This window comes from Solea solea, chromosome 4 (assembly GCF_958295425.1).
Source record: "Solea solea chromosome 4, fSolSol10.1, whole genome shotgun sequence".
NCBI lineage: Eukaryota > Metazoa > Chordata > Actinopteri > Pleuronectiformes > Soleidae > Solea > Solea solea.
In genome coordinates this window covers 5,694,483-5,720,095 of record NC_081137.1, presented here as the reverse complement: position 1 = coordinate 5,720,095, position 25,613 = coordinate 5,694,483, and the positions used below count along the sequence as shown (strand labels likewise).

At 41.9% G+C, this 25,613-nt stretch overlaps 1 protein-coding gene across 4 annotated transcripts in view; it reads right to left on the bottom strand.

The window, feature by feature from the left end:
- LOC131458139 (phosphatidylinositol-binding clathrin assembly protein-like) overlaps window positions 1-23,463 on the bottom strand; it is a 30,051-nt gene extending 6,588 nt beyond the window's left edge. Inside the window, exons 1-18 of one of the 4 annotated variants that reach the window (XM_058626905.1) lie at window positions 23,157-23,463; window positions 12,063-12,205; window positions 10,110-10,185; window positions 9,678-9,780; window positions 9,142-9,235; window positions 8,947-9,058; window positions 7,646-7,752; window positions 6,151-6,192; window positions 4,212-4,297; window positions 3,603-3,705; window positions 3,229-3,362; window positions 2,991-3,088; window positions 2,745-2,858; window positions 2,598-2,628; window positions 2,218-2,359; window positions 1,158-1,181; window positions 410-466; window positions 172-291 (exon numbers count right to left, since the gene is read on the bottom strand). In XM_058626905.1, the coding sequence (XP_058482888.1) occupies window positions 172-291; window positions 410-466; window positions 1,158-1,181; window positions 2,218-2,359; window positions 2,598-2,628; window positions 2,745-2,858; window positions 2,991-3,088; window positions 3,229-3,362; window positions 3,603-3,705; window positions 4,212-4,297; window positions 6,151-6,192; window positions 7,646-7,752; window positions 8,947-9,058; window positions 9,142-9,235; window positions 9,678-9,780; window positions 10,110-10,185; window positions 12,063-12,205; window positions 23,157-23,286 (1,716 nt within the window). In that variant the 5' untranslated portion in view covers window positions 23,287-23,463. The remainder of the gene's footprint in view (window positions 1-171; window positions 292-409; window positions 467-1,157; window positions 1,182-2,217; window positions 2,360-2,597; window positions 2,629-2,744; window positions 2,859-2,990; window positions 3,089-3,228; window positions 3,363-3,602; window positions 3,706-4,211; window positions 4,298-6,150; window positions 6,193-7,645; window positions 7,753-8,946; window positions 9,059-9,141; window positions 9,236-9,677; window positions 9,781-10,109; window positions 10,186-12,062; window positions 12,206-23,156) is intronic. The other 3 variants (XM_058626906.1, XM_058626907.1, XM_058626908.1) reach the window with 3 other exon arrangements.
- Window positions 23,464-25,613: the final 2,150 nt, after the last annotated feature.

Genomic DNA, 25,613 nt, shown 5'->3' with positions numbered 1-25,613 from the left:
GCAAGGGAGCACATTTTCTCAAAATCGTTTGCTGCTCCTTTGAGCTGCATACTTAAAAAGCAGTAATTAACCCAATATTAAGTTTAATTAGCTCATAATTCCCCCCCCAAAAAAATTCTAATATTTGTGTAAAAGTAAAGCTTACAATCTAATATATGGTACGTGTGTTACCTGTGTCCCTGGGATGGGTCCAAAGGGATTGGTAGGTCTCAGGACAGGCTGGTTGTACATGACAGGCTGTGGAGCCATCATGGGAACGCCCCCTATCTGATGACTCATCTGAGGAGGGAGCTGGCGAGACAGAGAGGATAATGTGTATTTAGATGAAAACCAGACAGTGTTGGCGGCATGTTATTAGAGGATTTGCGACTGTGCGACTGAGATTGAACTAGAGGAGGCCGTTCCTTACCATTCCATACACAGGCACTTGGGGTGTTGTCATAGGAAAAGCCACTGGTGCTGGAGCCTGCACGGAAAAACACAACAGATCTCTTTCTACCCGATACAATCTGAGAAAATTAGGAAAATAAAACCCGGAGATTGTCAGCCTCATGTCTATTACAGCATATCAGAGATGCCCCCAAAGTAAAAGAGAAATGCATTTGTTTACATCTAGCAGTACGTCGAGTATTTTACAGCGAAACTTGGTGTAATGTTCAAATACATGTTTGAATGTTCAGCGTGTAGCATTTGCGTAAGTGTATAATCTAGGGCTGCAACAATTATTCTATTCATCTATTTGATAAAGACTATTTTAATAATCAATTTCTTGCTTTTAGTGTTTTTTTCAAGTTTCTCTGATTTCTTCAGCTTCTCAAATGTGAATATTTTCTGGTTTCTTTGCTCCGACAAACAAGGAAATCATGAGAACTGAATCATTTTTGGTTTGTGGACAAAACAAGACATACGGGAACATCATCATTCGAAGTTTTCTGACATTTTACAAACAAACAAGTACTCGATTAATGGAGGAAATAATCAACAGATGAATTGATTATGAAAATAATTGCTAATTGCAGCCCTAGTATAATCGTTTTAAAAGAAAAACTATCCTTTCTAGTCTAGTTAGCGTGAGTGGAGGTCCAGTCTGTCGTCTCACCAGTTCTTACACACTGAACCTTTAAAGCGACGATTATGAAAGCATACTGTATACTTACATAGCCAGTATAGATCATCCCATTCTGTGGAAAGATACAGAGGAGGAAAAAGGTTTTAAAGCAGGCGTGCATCCAAGAATAAAAGTCTTATTGCCCATAGATCTTCGACAAAGCAGACCTTTAACTCTCCCCTGTGTCCCAGTCACGACAGTCATTCCTATTCCAGTCATGCCACCCGCTTTCCGAACCATTTGTTCAATAAATGGCCGGTTTGAGTTGAGAGGTCAATCAGTGGAAAATTAAAAGATGAAGCCGGATTGAACGGAACAGACGTGCAGATAATTAAGATTGGAGCAGAACGGGCGGCGAGGCGCACGAGGGAGATTTGATCAATTTCAGTCCACAACGAGATGATATCGATCATTTAAAGAAGCAGACGTCACGTATAAAATGATGGATTGAACCAAATATAACTTCATTTATGGAAAGACACAGTTGAAGCGTGTAATGCAGACAACTGAATGTTATGTGATCCTCGTTTAAATCATTCTTCTTTTTAATTTATACAGTTTCATTTTCTTAGATTAACAATAGTAATTTGTTTATTAAATTGATTGATTGGCAGAAATATAATTACTTGCCATTTTGATAGTTAGTCGTTCGAATCGTCTTTCAAACAACATTTTCTAACGTCATCTTTCTTCAGTCTTTTCTACTTTTCTGCTTTGTTTTATTTAACTTTTTAACGATTCAGCAGGGCACGGTGATGCTGCTCCTCCACCAGGACACTCGAGCAACCTCTGGCTCGTTTAACTGTGTATTGATGTCTAACCATAAACTGAACGTCGGTGGGTTTTTAACTATTGATCCGGCCAAACAAGCAAACTGTAGATGGTGTTTTTCCACTGTCTTCTGATTGATCCATGCATAAAATATCTTATAGATATATCTGTCAGGTGAATCCACTATGAAAAATAATAATTCCCAATTGACAGTGTAAGAGTTGTCGTTTATATGGAGTGTGGACTTTAAATGCTGCAGCTTTTGGGTAAAATTGGGATTTTTACAGCTCAACAAATGACTTATAGTCTAAACTCACTGATAACAGTGTTTGAGTTACCATCTGAGGGACGGGCATGGGTGCAGGTGCCATGGGATGGGTGGTGTGAGTCCAGTTGGTGCTGGTGCACATGGTCTTTGACTGCCAGCCACTTCCTCCTGTTGGCTTCTTCTCCACCAGCTGACTCCACTGGAGCTCCGGCCTGGTTCACACGGACACACATGGGTCGAGTTTCCATAAAGCAGTTTTTGCGCACACTGTTCCTTATTCAGATACATCTTCAAATACGGCATCAATTCAAACTAACTCCCACTATTATATAATATAAAACACACATAAATGGGTAAATGGGTGGTGTAAAACTAAAATAAATTATGCCTTGTACACAAGATCAAGCCGTGACCAAACTGAATGGACAAGAGATGTATAACCCCGCTTACTTTTTGGCTGGTGTCCCTCCAAACTGCAAATCTGGGAGAAGAAACCAAAAAAAAGCAGAGACATCAGAGACAAGGAAAAAGAGAGAGAGAGAGAGAAGAATAACGGGATTAAACGATGAGCTATTTAAAGAGAGACTCTGGACTCACTCCCAACAAGGTTGGCTAATGAAGAATCCAAATCATTGGGCAGCATTTTCCCAGAGTGCAACGGGCCTCCTGGGCTGTGGATTTGAGTGTGCGGAGCTGGCTTCAGCAGGTCACCTGACATGAGAGGGTTACCATGGAAATGGAGAAAGGAGAAAAGAAGTGAAATGAGTCAAGAGCTTGGGCATCAGTGTCAGAGCTTATCCAGCTCTAAGCTGTGCATGTGTGTGTGTGTGCGTGCGGTCCTACCTCCCCAGGCATTGTTATTGTTGGGCACAGTGTGTGTGGTCTGAATGGGGGTGAAGTTTGGCTGCAGGGTGAACAGCTCACTGGTCAGGTTTGGCACACTGCAGGACGGAAGAGGACAGAGCACATTTTATTTTAATTCAATTTAAGAAAAATACAACAAATACAACAGTGTATAAACAAACTCTTCACTCGGGAGTCTTTCCCAGCATGTTTGCACTGTGTGGGATCACACACTCACTGGTTATGGATGGGTACAATGGGCGAGTTAGAGAAGAGATCTGTGGTTCCTCCACTGCTGTTGGCACTGCCCACTGACTGGGCGCTGGGGGACACAGTGGGCGTCTGAATGTCGATCACTTTGTGACCGTCGTCCTGCGCGGAGAGCATCAAAAGTGAAGAAAGATTTAGTTTCTAGAAGAATAAGCTCTCCTGGAAAAACAAATAAGGACATACGAAGTACTGTACTGTACTGTAGCCATTCAAGTTTTTTCGCTGTAAGCAATAATTATCTAGTCGTTGGATCAGTTTCTGCAATGGCAGGTTGTTCTCGTCCGCTCGCCCCTCCCCCCCACACACCCATGGGTCATATATTCATATTCTCTCATGTCTCGCCTTGTGTTGCTGCAGCCTGTTGTCCTCTGTCTTGTCATCCATGCGACTGAGTGAGATGCCAGTGCTGGAGAGAGAGGACACTGTACTGGACAAGGTGCTGGATCTTAAGAGACACACACGCACACATAATACACGCAAACAGACACACAAACACTTCATTTCTGCACGGTCTCAGCTGCGTTGAGTTTGCCATTGAGTCACACTTTTTAAGGCTGTAATGCTCACTGTGACAAAACGGATTAATCAAAAAATAATGAACATGTTTAAACTTTATTACTGCCGTAGAGGGAAATTAACTAAAGCTCACGAAAAACCATTAAAGTCACCACCGAAGTGAATTTATGTACACCCCGCCGTGGCCGTTACATTTGGCTCAGATCCACAAATGTTAACCAAAAAAACTTAACAAAATAAATGACACTATATTCTCATCATTTTTAGATATTGTAATGCAGACATTTTACATATCTAGTCAAAATATGGCAGAAATGGCAGTGAAAATAGTCAGAAACGTGTGCAGATTTACACTTGGTGAATCAGGTTGCGGTGATTTGTCATCGCAGCCACTTTATAGTAAATCTGAGCAGCATCCGTGTGAGTTGATCCTACCTGCTGGCTGTGGAGATGTCCTTGAGCTTCCTTCCCTCCAGAGAGGCTAGATGCTGCTCCAGAGCCTCCAGGAGAGAGCTAGGAGCCTGAGAGGGGGCAGGGGTGGGGGGGTAAAGGGGGGTGGGAAGGTGGGGGGGCAATATTACAACCACAGCCAAGCTGACAAAGCGGGACTCATTTTCTTTCTCTCACTCCGCTCTCGTCACCTCCTCATTTTTATCCCACACACTGAAGAAAACGCGCAAACACACAAAGCAGCAGCATAAAAATCAAGACATCACCACTTCGATTCGTTAGCTACTCTACGTCAGCTCTCCGGACTGTATTTGCGTTTGGTTTCATCAGGTTTGGTTGACCAGCATGCACACATCAGCCTCGGAGCATGCAAGCGAGTCCACAGCAGGACTGACAGGTCGGAACAGATTAGAGCCGAGTTGCTGCGGGGCTCAAGAGGAGGAACACAACAAACACATCTCTGTACCATCTAACAGGCCCATGCAGACACCAGCAGTGCACAGACACTCTCATAACACACACACACACACACACAAACACGTAGAGAAAATCACAATCCAAAATTTTAGGAGTTAACCCATGGATTCCACTTTAGGATGAATCAGAAAGTCTTTTTTTCAATTCGGTTCAGATTAAGCTGCAACTCAAAAAGCTGACAACCATATTTTGTTCCCTCTGGAAGCCAAGGACGTTAACTCGGTGAAATGTAAACATCTGGTGAGAAACCAGGTATACACATTGAGCAGCTGGCCAGCACTTGTTTTATTGGAAAAAAAGAAGAGAAAAGAATGGATGGTTTCATTTTGACAACATGTGATACCACGGTTTTCGCCCAGAGTCTCACATTTCAGCACCCGGAGAACACAAGGCAAACACGACAAGCAAAGAAAAGATTTCTCATATACTTATTTTAAGGGGGAAAACGAGAGTAAAATGCGAAATTCTGGATATCCTTCTTCAGAGAAATCTAGAATATGCTAAAGGTTTGAAAGTAAAACAGACACATACAGTATCTAGGGCTCAGTAAAGGCACGGCTCACTATGTTGTTGAATAAGGGCATATAAGGTCTTCATAAGCACTACAAACACGAAGCGAATTTCAACAGATCGACCCCTCTCAATTTTTCTTTGGTTCTAAATTGTTTGATATTGTAAACGTCCGATTGTGTGTCCACGGGGAACAAAAAGGATAAGAGCATGATATTGCAGTACTTATGATGGCATTATGTGCACCTATCCAAGTCATATTTGCAGAGACCTATTTTATAAAAACCATTCGCTGCTCTCCCCACAGCTAATGCAAAGGGATTTAATCTCTTCAGGAAGATGATTTGAACGCCGCTCATGTGCGCTGTATTTCCTGAAGCTGTGCTGACTTATTTGCGTGATAAGCCTTTTGAGTCGAGACGCACAAGCCTCGATGTTTACATTGGGAAAAGGCCAGACAGACTGCTGGAAAGAAAATAATATCCAGGCAGATATGAAGCCTCAGTCATGGGTATCTAAAATAGAAAAAACAAGAGGCTGGGGGGCGGGGAGGGGGGCGGGGGACGTAAGTCAGCTGCATAAATGCTTAAAATCTTACCTCAAATTTGTTCTTGCAAAGATTCAGAATGAAAACAATGGAATTTCTGCACTAGTTCTTAGAAATTGTGAAAAACAAAATGCTTTTGCTGGTCTTCATTTATAGTTTTCTCTCTCTCTATTCTAGACTGCTGAGGCAGAGAAGGAGACAAAAAGCAGAGGAGTTAAGGAGAGTGAGGAAGAGAGGAGGAGGACGGGGCAGCTGCAGTGTGGGCAGGTCTGTAGGGTGAGTAGGGAACGGGAGCATTTAGAATGAAGCATTATGGGATTGACTGGACGGAGTTTAAATACTGGTGGACTGACTGGTTGATTGACTGATTGAGATGAGATGTAGACTGACCTGTGTGAGATCGGGGCTGTCGCCCTGATCTATCCCAACTCGCTGTGTCACAAAAAAGGAGGAGGAGGAGGAGGAGGAGGAGGAAGGGGGGTGGGGAAGGGAGGAGGGGAGGCAAAATGAAAATAAACCCAATGTAATAACAAAAATGAGGAGTAAAACAAACAAACGAACAAAAAAAATTCCCAACAGATCACAGAGTAAAAAAAGGGAAGAGGCATGTGAAAGAGGAAGAGGAGGAGGAGGAGGAGGGAGAAAGAAGAATCAAACCCAAGCATTCATTACTTCATGCAGTGGCTGGAAAGGAAAACAAATAAAAGACAACAGAGGAGGAAGGGGAGGAGGGCACATGCACACGCATACAAACACCGATAGATACAGTACACGCACGCACACACACACACACAAATATAAACACGCGCACACACTTAGATCTGGAAATGAATGCAGAGCACACCGACTGATTCAACAGGCAGGGCAGAGAGGGCAGACAACAGGTCACGTGACTGTGTGAGGTCAGAAACATCCAAAAAAAGGGAGACACTCAACTAATGTTGACTTTGAACAGAAGGAAAAAGGAAGGGACAACAGATGACACACAAACAGACAAACACACATTTTGTTAGACAGGTAAAATGAATGGGTCCTTAAAGTCAACGTTAGTCTGTTGTTGTTGTTGTTGTTTGTTTTTTTTTTGGTTTTTTTTGTTTTTCTCTTTGGATCAAGCGGCTGCACCCCAAACCTTATTCCAAATGGGAACGAAACCAAGCAGTGTGACAGCCTTTTTGAAGATGGCGCACGGGATAATGCTATACGCAGTGGATAAAACTGTGAAGCCTACAGCAAGGACTGCAACTGTGAATAACAGCCACGGTAAAGAAAAGTGTACAGTATGTTTATTATTTGGAAAAGGAAAGGGAGGAGATAAAATAAGAAGAAGAGGGGACAGAGATAGAGATAGAGAGAGCTTGCTTGGGCATGCAGTGCAGGCATGTAAACAGGCAGCACGCGAGGGGTCCCTCAGCTGGAAGCTCTACACATGTGTGGCTCTCTGAAAACTCAGCCATTAATCACTGTCTTGGAGATAACACCTTCCCCCACGACAGCGCAAGAGAAGGACAGGAACAGGAGAAAATATAGATGCAAAAAAAAAAAGAAGAAGAAAGAAATAAGAAATAGATTTGGAAGGTTAGGGAAGAAGAGGAAGCCCATGGAAGCTGATTTACGCTCAAATCCAGGTTGTTAAATGTCGACGGTAAATCAGATCCCAAGGGTCACAGACGTCTGGAGCAAATCTCAACCGGTTCAAGTGGAAGTGATTGATCGCTACAGGTCGGAAGTAGAAAATGAGCTACTGTGTTTTTATGAGAACGTTAGAGGAGAGGAGGCCGTTGAGTTTTGCTCCGGACAGATATTTTTTTCCGCCCTCTCCCACTCGAGTGTCGCGTGTCGTCCTCCTCAGAGGAAGAGGAGGACCAGTCCGACGAAGAGACTTTACCTCTGCCACTTTGAGGAACTCGGACAGTTTGGTCATCCTGTTGAGGAACGTCTTGTAGATCTCCAACGCTTCTTTGCACTGGTTCTTCTTCATGTCAAAGTATTTCTCTGCGTGTCAGAAAACTATCATTAGCACAAGGGCAGTCCAACAGTTCATCACTTTCAAATAAAAATAGCAATTTGAAACAAGCGCAGTTGACCCTTTGCTAAGACCTGCTCCAGGAACACTTTCATGGCGGATTCCGAAGCAAAAGTGGAACGTTTTCTACATTTTCAAGGCTTTTGTTGGGGACTATTAGTTTGTCAGCGACACCCGTTTCCCAGAGAGTCCGCGTGTCTCCCAAAAACCAAAGTCAAACCCTGGAAAAGTCTTTATGCTTTTTCAAGATTGTAATAGGGAACAGAGGGTGTCATTATCCTCCTGTTTTAATCGCCGGGCGGTGGTGCGGTGCTTCGCTTTTACGATGTGATCTGTCGCCTTAAGCTTCCATCTTTAGTTTATAACATGATTTTGTTGCCGAGTCCCATCGACATCAATGCATACCGTACAAATTTATTCCTGCTCCCGAGGCGGCTTTGTTGTTTTCCCAAAAATCCCCAAACTTTTCTCCAGCGCCAACTTATTTGGGGGTGGGACTAAGCAAAGAGTCATTAGGATACATGTTATACGATATTTCAGACCTGGGGTTTATATTTGACTGTTAATGCTTTCAGTAACAATAATTCATATCTTTATACTCTATTGCAAGAGTGGGACTGAAGAATACTTGATATTTTGACAGTAAATCGTGAGGAATTGCTCCAAATGGAAGTTTGTGTCACTATATCGACTCTCACACACCAAATTCCATAGAGAAAATCCTCTATTTTACACCGTGGCAAACAGGAGTTGTTGACCGACCGCTGTCTCCATCATTCCATTAAAAATGTCATTTTGTGACTTGTGACCAAATTAGACACAAACTGCTGCAAACATCAACTTGAGGACTTGCTTTGTCCCCATGTTTCCTGGCCATTTGGTCATGCAATACATTTCGACGTAGACTCTTGATTTATTAGGGGTCAATTTAAGTAATGAATCATTTAATGAGCTTCACAGCAAAGACTCTGACCGCCTGGTCCTCCTCCTGATAATTAATGGGAGAAAAGAAGATCTTTACAGTCTTTAATTGAACTTTGAGAGACAGTAGAAGCAAATATTGATTTCCCCCTAAAGACGGATTGAGTTGAGTCACAGTCTTGCGAACTCCACATCAGCCCGCTCCATAAATACAGTGCAGTCTCGAGTTGTGTATGGTTTACCCAGCATGTTGATGACCCCTTCGTTATAAGCGGCGAACAACCGTATGGAGTCTTTAAAGAGCAACATGAACGCCGTGTTGATGACACCGTTGGTCAGTTCGTTGGAGTTTGGCTGGAGAGGAGACAAAGGGAAGATCAGACGGACTTATTTTCAACCGCGGATGCAGATTTGATGTATTTGAGTCACACGTTTACCTGGAAATCCAGCAGCGCGTCCAGCTGGTTCTGAATGACGGGCAGAGTCTTAATCAGCTTCTCTGTGTTCATGGTGCGCATCACGCCGTCGGCTCTGGAAAACAACAGGGACACAGGTGCACCAAAACAAACGCAACAAACAATGAGCCTTTAAAACCCAAAACCATGAAGGAATTATACAGAAATAGAGATGTGTTTCAAAACAAGACAGTGTAATTTTGGTAGGTAACTAATTTCTCTGTTTTTCTCTTAAAAAGATGAATCATCTCTTAAAAGTCAAGGCGCAGCCTCTCTTCTTTGTTCACTTAGTAAGCTTTCACTGCCAAATTAGAGCTACGCACTCCATTATACACGTTTACAAACATACTTATGGGTAGTATATGCAATTTTTTCACCACTGGATCCATGTTATGGATTGGTGTTAGCTCTTATTAGCATCTCAGTTGGTAAAAAAGTACTTATTTAACAATAACTAACACCTGTGTGTGTCTACGTATGTGTACGTGTGGTGGTGTGCATGTGTCTGTGTTTGTTACCCCCTCTTCATCTTGGTGAAGTCCACCGCCGCTAGTCTGTAAGACATGGCTTTTTCATTCAGGTAGCGACTGTAGCGTCTGATGAAAGTTGACATGTTGTAGCCTAGGGTGGCAGAGAGGGGGCGATCACTTTAACTCAGTTTTCAAGTAGGATTAAGAAACCGATCATTCTTTTTTTGCGTGACAAAAAAAATACACAATTTTAATTACGTCCCCGAAATGTGTTTTCTTTCCACCTTTTCTAAGTTTCTGCAGCTTCTTGTAAACAAAGAAAAACATGCATCTTTAGGTTTTGTAATCTGCGACTGTCACTCTCCTTCGAAACAAGCGCATTGATAGTGTTCGAGAGCCGGGGGGAGTGGGACAAAAAAGTCGTTCTGTTAGACGTACAGCACTGCTGAGTTTACAAACAGCCAAATGGCATTAAATCACCTTGTAGTGCAGCCTTATCGAGAAAGTTGTTGAGGTTGAAGAGTGTGTTTCTGGAGGCAAGGTACTGCATCAATCTCTGATGGAAAAAGAAGCAAACAGAGGACAGAGTCAGTGATTTATCTGTTATCTGCTCCCTGACAATATCAAGGTAATATCCACTCAAACACACAACGTGTGCCAGGCAGACTGAGGAGTTCATTTGTGGCGCGGCAGCTTCACAGAGTGTTCGCAGAGATTGAGATTTCTGGACGTTAAAGCAATGAAACGGACACTTTGACATCCTAGAAAACTGGGCCTGACACGGCAGAGGACACCCAGGCATATAACACGGCCTCATCACAACCAGAAGAAGAGAGTAACTGAAAAGCTTTGTCCTGAAAATGCAGCAGTCGCACAGCGAAAATCCTTCCGTGAATCCACAAACCCCGTTTCTCAGGAGTTTGTTTGGATGCTGCGTTGCAACAGGTCAACCATCCCTTTCTTTTCTCAGCTCGTGGGGAGTTATTTATCCACCGCTGCCTCCGTCATTCACTTCAAATGTGTAATCTTGCCATGTCTGGGTTCTAAATCCTTTGTTCGGATCCATCTTTAAATGCGAAGAGCGTCTGTCTGACTGTTAATTACAACGGTTCGCTTGACGGGCTTCAAACTTGGCAGGTGACCCACGAAGGGCACCAGTGGGTGCAGGGCTGACGTTGACGTTTGGATAAGAATGGCCCAAGGTATTCCGCTCATTTTGTGGAGGTTCAGTGAATCCATAAGTTTACTTACTTACTATAGAAAAAAATAACCACAAAATAGGCACTTAATAGGTACTGCACACCATGACCTCAGGCGATCATTACTCTTTAGCTTGTCGGGCCTGATTCTGGCAGTTTAAGCCGCTGAGTCATCACAGCTACTTCTCTTAATGTCCCTAATTTTACTTCTTTTTTTTTTTAACAGGTAGAAATAAGTCTCACTTATCTCAAAAAAATCTAAAAAATAATACCTCTCTCCTTCTAGTGCATTTATTTCGGATACTTTGACTGGGTCGTCATGACCACCATAATCGCCATAACAGCGTCTATTTCTAGTCTTGTGGCGCCAATCGTTGCTGCTCTGGTTGTCGCTCTTGTCGCACGCTCGGGGGAGTGCGGCGATCTGACGCACTGGCCACTGAATGTCAGCGAGGTAGCTCTTCGGTGCTTGTTGGACAAGTGAAAGATAAGGCTTCAAAGGAACTCCCAGCGAGAACTGGGGAGAAATGACCACAACCTGGTGAAAGAAATGTCAGACTCTGGGGAGATCAATGACTGAAGTGACTCAAATGCCCACATCGATCTTTCACTGTCATATTTGTGTGTAGCTGCAACAGAGAGCACTGGCCCCATTTTAAGTGTATTGATCAGTCTGTTTATTATTATTATTTTGTTTATAAAATATATAATGTTAAAAACTCCCACTAAAAGGAGTGGAAATTTCTGACTGATTAAATGTAAACAAAATGCATCTTTAAATGACTTTCATTAGCATATCTGCAATGATAAATAATTAGAAAGCCTATTCCTATTCACCATAGGTAAGGTATTTGTTGCATTATAAATATGCAATAAAATTTGTAAATGTCACATTTTACTTCGTTCAACTGCAACCCAGAAAAATGATGTCAGCCGGGGCAATGCCTTAATGACTCCAAGACATATTTGTGTCTTATTGGAATGAAAAGCCTGAGTGAAAATGCGTTTAAAAACAATTTCTCCCGTTGTTATTGCGGTAATCAATTTTATAACCTCATAAACCCCCTACAAATTGTTTTAAAGAGCTTGTTTTTGTTGTTGCGCTGGTCTCGTAAAAAAAACAAAAAAAAACAGACTACAGTGCCCAAATGGCGCACAATGTTTGGTGATTGTGAGAAAACCGCGGGAACGTTCTCGCTCCCTGGGCTTCCACGCGCGGGTGTGATTGGCTCACCTCGTTGCCGTACATCATGAGGTGGTGTGTGGTGATGAGCGCCTTGAAAACCACTATCCAGCTGTTGCTGGCTGTGCGCTCCAGCAGTGTGTCTGCCAGGTGGGGGATGCTGACGTTCATCTCATTGGTGCAGTGGATCAGGTCTGAAGGACAGAAGGGGGAGAAAAAAAACAAAAGACGTGAACAAAACTGCACAAGCAGGTTATCAATAATAGGTTTTACTGCAGTGTCCTTAAAATCCTGCTGCCTGAGTCTCTGTGAATAAAAGCACCGGCCAGAATTTTCATTTATAACCTTAAAGAGCTTGTGGGTTGAGTTAATTATGACTCATTGAATGGGGACGTATTGACTGCTACATTAATTTTGACTCACTCAATATTAGCACACAAATCAATGGACAAATGATCATTTAATGGCATGGAGTGTATGGAGAGATGAATCAGAACCAAGGCTACTGTATCAAAAAAAAAGAAAAAAAAGAAATCCATTTCCTGGCTGTGATTCAACAGCGCTTCCTACCTACTCCACCAACATGTCAACAAAATACCAACTCACAAGATGGAAAGTTGCATTACAAGGTCAATTCTGTTCCGGCACAATCAACTCAAAAGATGCATAATTTATAAACGAAAATGAATAGGCTGATCGTGAATAATGAGTCTGAATTTTCATCCAGAGCATCTTTGTGAGCGGTAATGGACTAAAACTGACTTGACCCCAAAGTTTGCCCTCTGAGATTCACATTTAGAGCGTAAATTGCCTGTTGAAAGCGAATGTGGAACACATTTCAAAAGGAAAACCGCTCTATAATGTGCCGTGTGTTGGATTCAAAGGTTTGAAAATGGCAGCCAGTGTGTGTGTGTGTGTGTTCGTTAAATGAGAAACAGGATAATTACTTTCAAAGGCAACGAAATCTCCATGGTGATATTTTTTGTCAAAAATACCCCTCTATATATAGTTAAATACAGGTGATGGAAGATTCAGAATTCAGCGGTAAATGTGAAACTGGGACAGACTCTTAAACAATGCCCTAAATTCCTGAAGGAGTTTGGCTTAAGATCAAAATGTGAAGTATGTTTGGCATCTGTTTAATCTCAGAGATTTCCTGAGGAACCAAGTGGCTTTAAATGGCACAATAAGCATGCAGTATTATATTCCATACTGCTTACTCTGCAAATCCATACAACTCGTCCAGAACTCTGCTGCACGTATCGTCACTAGAACGCCGTCTTTTCAGCGCGATCACACGCCGCATTAATTACAAAATTCCCTTTTAATGTCATTCATAACCTCGATTCCTGAGTAACTTTCTGATGTCTTACACATTACCAGACCCACTGATCATCATCATCCTCGATGTTCCCAGTCTGTCTGACCACTATTGTGGGCCAGAGCCTTCAATTCGATGAAAAGCAGGGAGAATACCGAGGAAGTAAATGTCAGAAAACATGCATTCAACATCCTCGGCCTGTTCTTTTTTTATTGAATCAGGGTTTGCTTTAAAGCTGTGTCGTGTTTTCTGCTCTCACTGATGCACAGCCGCGCGGAAATGTGAAACGAATGTCGCGGGCGTACCAGCTGCAGTTCATCGCAGCGAATGTCTCGATGCCGTTTATGAACTGCACGTTGTTTATTAAGCGTGAAACGAAAAAAACCTCGGAGACAATGACACGGATGGCAATAACAATAAAAGTATTGATCATAGTCCTAGGCGAGTTTTAACACTGATGTAAACATCAGGCCTGGGTCTATATACGTACAATATTTGAGTCTTTTTTACCGTTTCATTGTTGTGCTTGACCGTACATAATTAAACGGCTACTAAGCTAGAATCACCCCTTTTTATTTCTATTTTTATTTTTCCCAGAGGAATTTGTGTTATTTAAGGTCCCTCCTAATTAAATCTCAGGGCATTAATATCACAAATGGTGTCGCTCAGTCATGCTTTACACATCACTAATGGTTTGTTTGTGAATTTCCTTCCCGGCTCAATAATTACTGGGACCATATTGATTCCAGCTAATTAATGTTTCCTGTCAAAAGAGAACACACAGAAACCTTTTTTTTTTGGTCGTTTTTTTGCCATGCTTGTGACATGGCTGCAATGATCACGCTGATGTTTGTTCCAAAGTATCTCAACAACAATGTGCCGGACTGCAACTAAATTGTGTGCAAACATTTGAGAAAATGACTCTTTAAGACTTTCAGCGATCCTTTAAATCACATGTGTCAAACTGGTGGCCCGGGGGCCACATGTGGCCCTCCAATCAAATACATGCGGCCCGCCCACCACTGTGCGAGGTGATGGAATAGAGACAGAATATAAGACTAAATGTATTTGCCGGCAATATTTTTATAATAGTAATAAGACATTCGGTTTATTAAATGTATTACACTCAACATGAAATTACATATATTTAAGCTGTTTTAATCACAATTATCCTTGTCATATATTTAATTCTCTGTTTTTGTGCATCATAAATATGTTTTTATTGTGAATCATTTTATATCAAAACAAGCATGTTTACTTTGCAATTCTGTCTAATATCATAATGAATATCTTATATTGCCCACCGGCTACTAAATAGTTGTTTTTTCCACTTTTTTCCCTCTTTGGCCCCTGCTTGACCAGACTAGATGGTAATTGGCCCTCAGGTCATGACAAAGACATACTGTAAGATTTACATTTGAACATGCATTTGCATATTTTGACCTATTTTTGTGGCAAATAGTTGTATTTGTTTCAGTAAACTTACTATTATAAGACCTTAAGGGGCGTAGGATTGGGTATCCAGGCTGTTCTGTTCAGTTCTGTTATCATTTCTTGTCCTTACACTGGTGTAGTCATATTTCCAGTCATATCAGTTTTTGTTGTTGTTCCTTTTCTTTTTGAGATAACAGTTTGCAATGCAGTTCGTTGAATAATCCCTTTTAATCCGGAGGCTACTTTTAGTTGTAATATTTAACTTTTAGATTTTATATCCTGAAAAATCTGCCAAACAAAACAAACTTATACTTTTATATTTATATATATATATATATATATACATATATGTGTATATATATATATATATATATATATATATGTATATACATATATATAGATATATATGTATGTATGTATATATATACTGTATATATGTATACAATTTGGCCTAGAAATGCTATATGTCTCAGACCCTGTTGTTATTGTTGTTATCTCTAACAAGGAGGCGGTGTATTTGGCTATGTTTGTCTGTTTGTGTAAATAATCAGCAGATGTACGAGACCAGATGCTCGGTGGCTCCACTGGCACTGTTTTTTGGCATTTCCATTAGGAATAGTATCAAAATGGGTGAGGGTTTTCCATTTTTTTGGTACCCTTTCCCTTGGGGTGCCAAAATAATGGTACAGTATGGTATTGGTGTAGCTAGATTGGTGTCAGCTGATTGGCTGTTTAATACCAGCAGTCTATTCTCATACAAAGTTTGGCATCTTGTTGAGAGAAACAGTCACAAACTGAGCAGGGAAAAACAAAAACATGAGCTGTCGCCATTGTTGTCTGTTGTGGAGATATGTCACCCTACGTACAGTACCTACTCACACGGCCAGTCGAAACGCAAGCCTGACCGAGGGCTTTACTGCTCCAAACCGTGCCGTACTGCACCAAACTGAACTGTACCGTGATGGAAACATGGATTTAGTGGCATAGTTTGAGACCCCTGCCTTACACTATCACAGAGAGAGAAGAGAAACCCATCTGTTAACACAATGAGCAAGCACTAGGCGTCAGTGGAGGGAAAACTGCCAGAACCAGACTCAAAGATGTGTGGCATCTGCCTCAACCGGTTGGGGGTGAAAGGAAAAATGGGGGAGAAAAGGAGAGAGAGAGAGAGTCAGAAATAGTAGTATATAGTAATCTAGTGTCAGAAATGGACCAAAAACAATTGATAATGTTGCACGGTAACAGCTGGAAATGTAATTAAACAACGTTCACGGCATCAACTGTCGGTGCTTCTAGTAAAGTAACTGCGAGGTGAATATGTTTCTGCTTGATCACAGGCTTAAGTAATAGCCCTCTGTCAAATTCACCAAGCTGTGGCTAACAGTGTTCCTCTGGTGATAATTCAACCGCTCGGATTTGTTCTCTGAAAGGAGTATATAATGAAGTATTGACTGTACGATAGTCAGCTGGGATTATTGATCAGCTGCGGAGCACGTCAATAACACAGTTTCTATAAAGCTGAAGGATATCAGCGTGCAAACATTAAGACAAAGATTGAGGTGGTGACGTGAAGTGTCACTAAATTAGTTGCAAAACATTTGTAATGCCAGTTAGGATGAAATACAAGACCGGTGTTTTATGTGTGAGATATTTCTCATTAAAATGAGATCTTAGAATGAAACCTTGGCTTTAGCTACAGTGAAAGAATTGCAAGATTAGGTCGTTATACCGACGTGCGGGATATGATTATTTTTGACTGAAAGGCCAAAAGTGTAGCGAGCAAGGTGGATTATTATCAGCACATTTTTGTTTCTTTTGCAAAACGTACACTATGTTGCCGTCACAGTCGTGACACACAAGCAAAGTAATCATATGCTGAATAACAGCAGACTGTGTTTTCGGGGCAGAAGGTCATTTTTGGACTGATTACTATTCCACAGCTGATAAATCGGGCTTCTGTTGCCACTCTCCACTATCTCAGCCGTGCAGAATATTGCCGAGTGAAAGTGAAATCCCATTACTCTGCGTGCCATGCTGATCATTTGCAACGGGGTTGTAAATTTTCAGCACTGGCCGTTCATGTCACCAACAAGTCTGTCAAGGTCATGGCACTATGGAGTGCGGGGGGGTCGGGGGGGGGGAGACATGTCGATGAGAACCCAGGTCTGCTCACTTTGACTGCCCTCGCCGCGTTTGATTTATCATTGATTCTATTTGAAGAAAAATGTGGCACAAGCATTCGTCTTGTCTTCCCACTGTGCCTCTTGAGGACGGATCGATAACAGGTTGAGTGTATTTTTAAAGTAATTGAAATGTTGGCAGTATTTATCAAACCTCTCAGAGCAGGTAAAGCGGTCCAGAACCACGACTCGGCTGCATTTGACATTCTTTATCATTTTGACCTGAATAGAAAAACTGGCTGCGATTTTTAAATCCCACTATTTGCCCGAAACCTCTCAAGCTTTATTGTGTTATTGTGTAAAACAAGAACCTTTTGAGTATCGTTCAAGTGGTAAGAAAATGCCATTCATTCATTCATTACGTCTGCCAAAGAGGTTACATTTGTCCCATTTATCTGGTCGTGAGCAGCATTTCTTAAAAAGTAAAGGACAGAATTGAATTCAATTTTCTAGGGATGTAGTTTATAATCCAAAGAAGAAATGGTGGCAATACAAATAATGGCCCCTGAGTGATTTTGTAGGAGCAAAATGTGTTTTTGTTTTGGTATTTAGTTGTTGTTGAGTTTGCACGCCCTCCCCGTGTGTGCGTGGGTTTCCTCCCACAGTCTAAGAACATGCAGATTTGGGGATTAGGCAAATTGGACACTCTAAATTGACTGCAGGTGTGAGAGTGAGAGTGGATAGTTGTTTGTCTCTGTGTGGACTGGCAACCTGTCCAAAATGTGACCCTGCCTTTCGTCCTATGTCAGCAGGGATTGGCACCAGTGACCCTCATGTGGAGGATAAAATGGTAGAAGATGAGTGAGTGAGTGAGTGAGTATGTTTTGGTTTAAGTACAGTGTGGGTGCATCATGTAAGTTAGCCATGTAGGATGACTGGTGAGGGATCAGAATGTTCCTTTGTCCGACCTTTGTTCATTTGTTTGTTTGCTTGCTTTTTGGATAATAAAACCACACAAAATAGCAATAATCTGCCTTTAATCTGAATAAGATACATACCCATGATGCAAAATAGTAGCCTTTTGATTAGGGATGGGACGATACCACTTTTTTGTGTCCGATACAGATAACAACTATTAAGCTGTTAACAACACATTTGTATTAAGACATAATTAAAGAGTTAAACAGCCCAAACATGACTCAGCTAAAAAGCTTTTTGCTGATTTTTATTTACATTTTTACAGTCTGTGCAATATATAAAGGATTTTTTGGATTGTATCTGATTTTACACTTTTATCCAATCCAGTGATTTTGACCAGTATCGTACCAATACCAATACTGACTGATACCGATTCCCATCCCTACTTTTTAGTATTTAGTAAATTTTAATATATACGTGCACCAGTACAAGTATACAGTACATGTTCAGGCTAATCTGCCAACGTGGAAATGCATCCGTCTCTCCAAGAAATTAATTGTCTTTCTGTCTCCAAATCAAATTCTGAGCCAAATCTGCATCCATCACAGCCATCATTTAAACAAATTAGTTTAAACAATGACAAAATAACAGCGTCCGCAAACGTTTCCAGTTGCATTTATATTTATTCGTAAGTTATCTTTGTCCTCTCGTCCACGCCACTCGTCCCGTGTCTTGGGGACTCTATCAGTTCTCGGTCAGACGGGTAATTGTGTTAATTAAATGTTGCTCACACCGCCCATACACCTGTTATCTACACTGCTTATGCTTTGAGGATGTGTTGGTGGCGCTGGAGCCAATCCCAGTGGTCCGTGGGCGAGAGGCAGCTAAATACACACTGAACAGATCACCGATCCACAGTGAGACGAAGACAAAGAAGCATTGCAGTCTCCAATTAGCGGCATGTGTTTGGTCTCGAGGTAGACTGATTAAATGGGCCAATATTTGCTATATTGTGATAATCTCAGTGGATGGTTATTATTTATTAATCAGACAGTTGTTACAAATGACTATGAAATGGCCATAAATGTTGCTAAGTCACGAGAAAACGTCCCTTTCTCATTGGAAATGTTAGTTTTTCTGATGACCCGTTTCATGTACTTGAAAGTACTGTATGTATGTATATATACATATATATATATATATAGTTTTTCTGATGACCCGTTTTATGTACTTGAAAGTACTGTATGTATGTATATATACATATATATATAGTTTTTCTGATGACCCGTTTTATGTACTTGAAAGTACTGTATGTATGTATATATACATATATATATATATATATATCTAACATATATATATATATATGTTGTATATAATTGTGCTGATGTGCTGACACAAAATGTATTGAGGAAAGAAAGTGTTGTTCAGTAACTGGTTGCTGCCATATTAGGTATTTTTTTGTTTTATTAATTATCAAACAGTTATATTTTATAAAAATGCACTCGTCAAATATATGAAAAAAAATTGGCATCAATAGGGGGTCGTCTTCCAACTGGAAGGCTGGGGTTCGACCCAGACTCCTCTACATGTGTATCTGAGCGAGACATACAGTAGATCAGAGGTCTCAAACTTGCGGCCCGTGGGCCACATGAGGCCCTCCAAGTAATTTAATTTGGCCCACCACTTAGTATTGAGTTATAATATGCTATTTATGTATGTTTTTGTTAATGCAAAGATTCATGTTACGATTTTAGATACGAATCCCCATAACCACTCTTATTTTGAAATATTGTGACAAATATTGCTGTTGTGATGTCATGATGGAATATAGTGATATCGGTTTTTTTTTTTTTCACTTTACCGATCCCCTCCTGACTGGACTACATGCTCAGTGGCCCTCCAGTTTGAGACCCCTATGAGTGGTCATCATGATTAGAAAATATTATGTGTAGACAAGTGGTCAGCAATTGGTGGCTTGTGGGCCAAAACTGGCCCGCCAGCATCAGTATCTGGCCCGGGCAGATGATTTAAAAAATCTGTTATAAGTTATTTGCTTATAAATTTCATATTGAATTCAGAGCTTTTATTCTGAAAGAATATGAAGTTATTCAAATAGATTGTGTTGCTAGAATCGACCTGAACCTAAACTAAATGTTTGGTTGGAAAAATAAAACTAAAAGCACTGCTGTTGTCATGGACAGCCAGGTTTGGGGAGAAACTACTACTACTTGCATATGTTAGGCTCAAAGAAGAAGCAGTACTTTAAAATTGAAGTGTATTAACAGTACGAGGACGTATCCCACGCGCATTTGTCTGCGTTTGTCTCAGTAACAAGACAACGTCCGCATAATTGTACGTTTAAGGCAGAAAACGTGGGCTTTCGTTTGTGACTGAAGGCGTTTTAAGGCACTTTGCCTGATGAAGATTGGCCTCATATTCAATTGGCCCTCAACCACATTTACTTGCTGATATCTGATGTTGACCATTTATTTCTCTGAACATAAAGAAAGCCACTCCATGTAGTTGTGAGTGAACGTTGAGCGAAGGTATAAGTTCTGATTTTACTTTACTCTGTCACACATATCGAGTTCACTAGTGTAATCACTGCTGTGGCTTGTTATTTACTCAGAATACTCATCATGTATGTGTGTGTGAGTGTGGGTCACACACACGTATCTGGCCTCTCAGACCTGACATTGACCTGATCAGACTTGTGCAGCCGACTCATCAGAAGACCCTCAGGGCTGTCGAGCTCATTATCTCCTTTTCTTTGCATTATTCACCTCCTCACCAAGGTCATCGCAGACAGAGGAGGCTTTAATTCCACTCTCCTCCAGATTACCAACAAACTTTCATGCTGCGGCCCTCCTCTGAACCTTCACACGCAGCCTCTAAAAACAGTCGTGCATAGTGAGCGACAGCCGTGGAACAATAAGAAACAGAAAGAGTTTTACAGTGGGAGCCGTGTCTATTAAAGCAGCTGCATTAGCACCGCACAAGAACAAAACACTCATTCAAATAAAAAATTGAATTCATGCTTCCAGGAGGGCGAGGCTGAGCCAAGTCTAAACAGCTTCGGCTTTGGCGTGTGAGTTGTTTTTACGCCACAAATCATCCAAATAAGAGTTGGATCCGAACAACAGATGCCACCTTGATGAAAAAATAAACAAAAATCACTCCGAGAGAAACATCACTGCCCTTGACAACAGTTGTATCACCACTGCGATATGTATTTTCACTAGTTTCTCAGAAACTCTGACTCACAGGCGCTGATAAAAGGTAGGCGACCTTCTGCCATTTAAAAACTGCAGTGGTTAAACGTTCTTATAAAACTGCAGCTTTGCTCGTGAGTGAGCACAGGAGTATGCGCAGCATGGAGCCAGTGTCCTGATCCACTTTATCTGATAGGCATCAGCGCAGTACTTTATTTGGAGCTGCGAATTGGCTCAGTTTTCTGCAGAAATTGGGTCAGTGGTTGGTTGTGTGTTCTCCAAGAAATCCTCCCGTTTTATGTGACAGGAGTTTCCACACTCTTCCTGTGATGAAATGATCCAAAGTGCGCCTTAAAAGTGGCAGGAATACACTGAGAATGTAAAGAATTAGCCACCCATGGTGGTCACCAATAGGAATCGCAGATATGTTGCATTTCAACTCACTAAATAGCCATTTTTCCCTCAAAAAAAGAATGGTTCTGGACCTTTTAGGACCCAGATCTACTTGTATGTGAGGTTTTTAGTGTCACCGCCACTGATTTAGATGTATTGCGTTGAGGCGCCCGGTGGCACATCTTGAGAGAGCACCCACAATCCCCCTGTGTCACCTCTGCTGTGGACATGAGTGACTAATCCACTGCCAAACTTGCCGGCTGACTGGCTTGGATGGCTGACTCTCTGGCAGCTTGGCTACCTGCCGTGTTGTTTCTCTCTGACTGATTTATCCACATTTCCTCTTGATTAGCCATCTTGCTATTTGCACTTCTGTCTGTCTGTCTGTCTGTGTGGGTGTGTGTATGTCTGTCTGGACTGGAGTCCTGACTGGCAGCACCATTGATTCCCCGTGCTCTCTATCGATCATGTCAAGTAATTATAGTGAGGCAGAAAAGCCACATCACCTTATAATCGCTGGTTAAAAAAAATAAATTATTATCTATTATCTGTGACTTTTTCTCTGTCTCACTGTGTGTGTGTGTGTAGTAATTGCTGCAGGTGATTAGACACAGTGTGAAGCAAGAAAGAAAATGAAGTGACACCAAAAATCCTCATTTTGACACCCACTGGCATACCTACTGTACATATATATATTATATATACACACATACGGCTATGCACACCTATTCTTCTTCTCAGAACACTGCATTGACTTTGGTTCATTTTGACAGCCTAAACAAAGCCTCACATTAACCAGAAAACCTAACCACAAATCAGGTCTTAATTCCAATCCGAAGCCCTAAACTCAACCTCAACCCTCAGAGATGCGTTAATGCCTCATTCGGACCAGTTTTTGGTCTCCATGAGGACTGCCGGTCCTGACAAGGTCAGTGTTTATGGCAGAAAATGTCCTACAGAGGAACAATACACATGTACACCACACACACACACACACACACACACACACACTGACTGACTGACTCCCCCTGCAGCCTTCAGCCACTGACACATTCATTAATGACAATAATGCAGCAGAGGACATGACAGTGAACTTGAATGTGAGATTCTGTAAATGAGCGGAAAATGATAGTGATGCCGCACAAAACGCTACACAATCTGTGTGAAGTGTCTCCAGAGGATAATAGTGCTGCTGCTGCTGCTGCTGCTGATGATGATAGTGGCGTTAATAATGGATAGGCCTACCCTGTAAAGCGGCTGGTTGCAATATGATTAGCCTGGACCAGAGTGGCCTATTTCCCCTGAATGACATGCACATATAGTGTCTGGCTGTTCGCCCCTGCGCCCGCCATCCTTTCCCCCCCCCCCCCCCACATTACATTACATTACATGACATTACATTATACAACGTGTGACTTGCTCACATTCGTAGTACACAAGCTCGCGCTGCGTAAATTCCATTTGAATCCAAGGGAATGTGACGGTGCCTGATGGAAAGAGGCTGCAAACATGAACTGGGGAGGGTGAAGCAGAATAAGGTGCAGTGTGTGTGTGTGTGTGTGTGTGTGTGCGTGTAGTAAAAAAAAAAAAAAAAAAAAAAACCCTTTGTGATGCTGTATCTGTAGATGCATGCACTGACCTACAGTATGGCGTATATATATATATATATATATATATGCATATATATATATACATACGTATGTATATATACGAGGAGTAGTGTATGATGGTATGTTTAACCTACAGTCAAGGTGCTTCTTCTTGGGTCCGCTGACTTCGTGCGTCGTGGCCTTGCACACGGCTTTGCTGATGGCAGACCCGGTCATGCTGTGCTGCGCGGCGGCGATCCGGTCCGTCAAAGACTGTCCCGACATGTTCCGGTGGTGGTGGTGGAGGAGGATGAGCAGGATGAGGCAGGCGGAGTGATGATGTTCGAGTCCGGGTGGTGGGGGGAACCGGGGAGGACGATCAAAATGTCTTTAGCGGCAGGGAGGAGGAGGAGGAGGAGGGTAGTGCCCTCTGTGAGGATCGGCCGTCTGAGCAGGAGGAGGAGGAGGACAGCAGCTTTCACTGACGAGGATCCGGTGGGAGAATTCATGCGGCGGCCAAATTCAACATTACTCCGTCACATCCGCGGGTTTAACACTCAGTCAAAGGCATAATGCGCAAAAAAACAACAACCTGCATATGAAATGCGTCCGAGGAGATCACAGTCTTATTATTCTGAGTGATAATAATTCAAAAGCAAAAGACGGAGAGAGACAATGTGGACGTGATAGAAAACGGTAACAATGTGTCCCTGAAGCAGCGATGACGAGAGATTCGACTCTGCCGGTGATTATCAGCGAATCTATGCGGCGTCCTGTAAAAGCGGCGTTAAAAAGACGATATAAAACAACATTGTCCTCCTTTCTCTTCTTCTTCTTCTTCTTCTTCTTCTTCTTCGTCCCGGGTTCTCCTCTGAATGTGCGCAAAGAGCGGACGCTTTGATCTGTCACCTCGCTCCTTTCCTTCTCTCCTTCTCTTTCCTCTGCTTTGATTTCTCTCTATCTTCCTACAAAAGGCTATATTTCCGTGCTCAGGTTGCCGATAGGCCAATTCCTCCTGTTCTTTTCCTTTTTTCATATAATGTATCAAACTTGTGTGTGTGTGTGTGTGTGTGTGTGTGCAGTACACGAATCAGGTGACTGAGAAAGGAGGACGATTGGGCCTCCTCTCTGGGCCGGGGAGGGCATCTTAAAGCAGAAGGCTGCCCCCATGCAAGGAAGGAAGGAGGGAGGGAGTGAGGGGGGAGAGAAGGAGGCATCAGCTGGCCCATCACCTCCTCCTGCATGAGGAGCACTCACTCACTCACTCACTCAGGAGTGTGATGTGAAAAATCACTCCCTGAGCACCTGCTGTCCAATGAAATGTAGACACATCTTTGATTGTTGGTTTGGTTTGCTGTGTGCTGCTCAGGTCCTTTTGAATTAAAGGTGCAGTTCCTCTATATATACGACCATGCTTTACAAAATTGACATCATGTCCCATCAATGAACCCCTGAAAGAAGGAATTTAGACCATTAACTCAGCATCGATGTCAAACTGATCAGTTAAAAAGACTTCAAGAAATCCTGAAAATTTGCTCCAACATTTACAAGGCATGAATTTTCTCCCGCTATTTTACGTCATTTTGGCGTAAAAATTCCAAATTCCGTGTCCTACATGGACAAATGCACGCACACTTCCATTTTGATTCCACATGGGCCGTACACACTAGCTCCACCTGCATGTTTTAGTCTCTCAGTTTGGAGGTAAAAATATCATATGTTGAATAGCCACCAGGGGGCGACTCAGCTTGTTGCTCAAAGAAATGGGAAAATTTGCCCCTGCTTTTCACTTGATTTTTAACTTCATGGTGACAGTTACTTGATTAAGGTCGTCATTGATGAGACATGATGTCAATTTTGTAAATTATGTTCCCATTTAGAGGAGAATAGAATTGAATTATGGCACATATGAGTGGACATCAGTGACGCCATCAAAATCTCAAGGTTTAGATTCTTATGCCACTTGGTTGTTGAGTTAGACAGAATGTTGTGGTCACTAATATGAAATATTAACAATATTAATTTTAAAATAATAATATTAAATATTTATAATGCAGGACAAAACCTCCCATGTAGTGTGAAAATAACCCTGCAGCAGGTAACAGGCCTGTTTTTTTGTTTCTTACTGACTGGCCTTTTGTCCAGCTTTGAAATAGTATCACAGGAATGTTCCGGTTTAATCCGTTTCGTTCCGACAACGTTCCCAGGATGTGTTTAAGTGACAATGTCACGGTTAAGTAAACAGCATTAGGCAAAGGTTCAGTGGCGATTCCTGCTTTATTTCATCGCGACGGTCCTTCCAAGCAGACGTGGAGAGTTACAGTGATGTGGTTGTTTTGAAGGGATTTTCTAGATAATTGACATCTCCTGGGAAACTGTGAAGAAGTCGACTAAAAATAGTCCCTGTGGGGAACTTTAATGCCACAGCTCTGAGACTTTGTGATACAACATTAACTCTTTCTGTCAGAGGAAAACAACTTATACATGGCTGCAACTTATGCTTATTTTCAGTACAGGACGATCAGTCTGCAGATATTTTATGAGGCAGAGTTGGATCCAATCACTGGCTAATTACCTCCATAAATTATGGTCCCACATGATTTCCTAAAAGT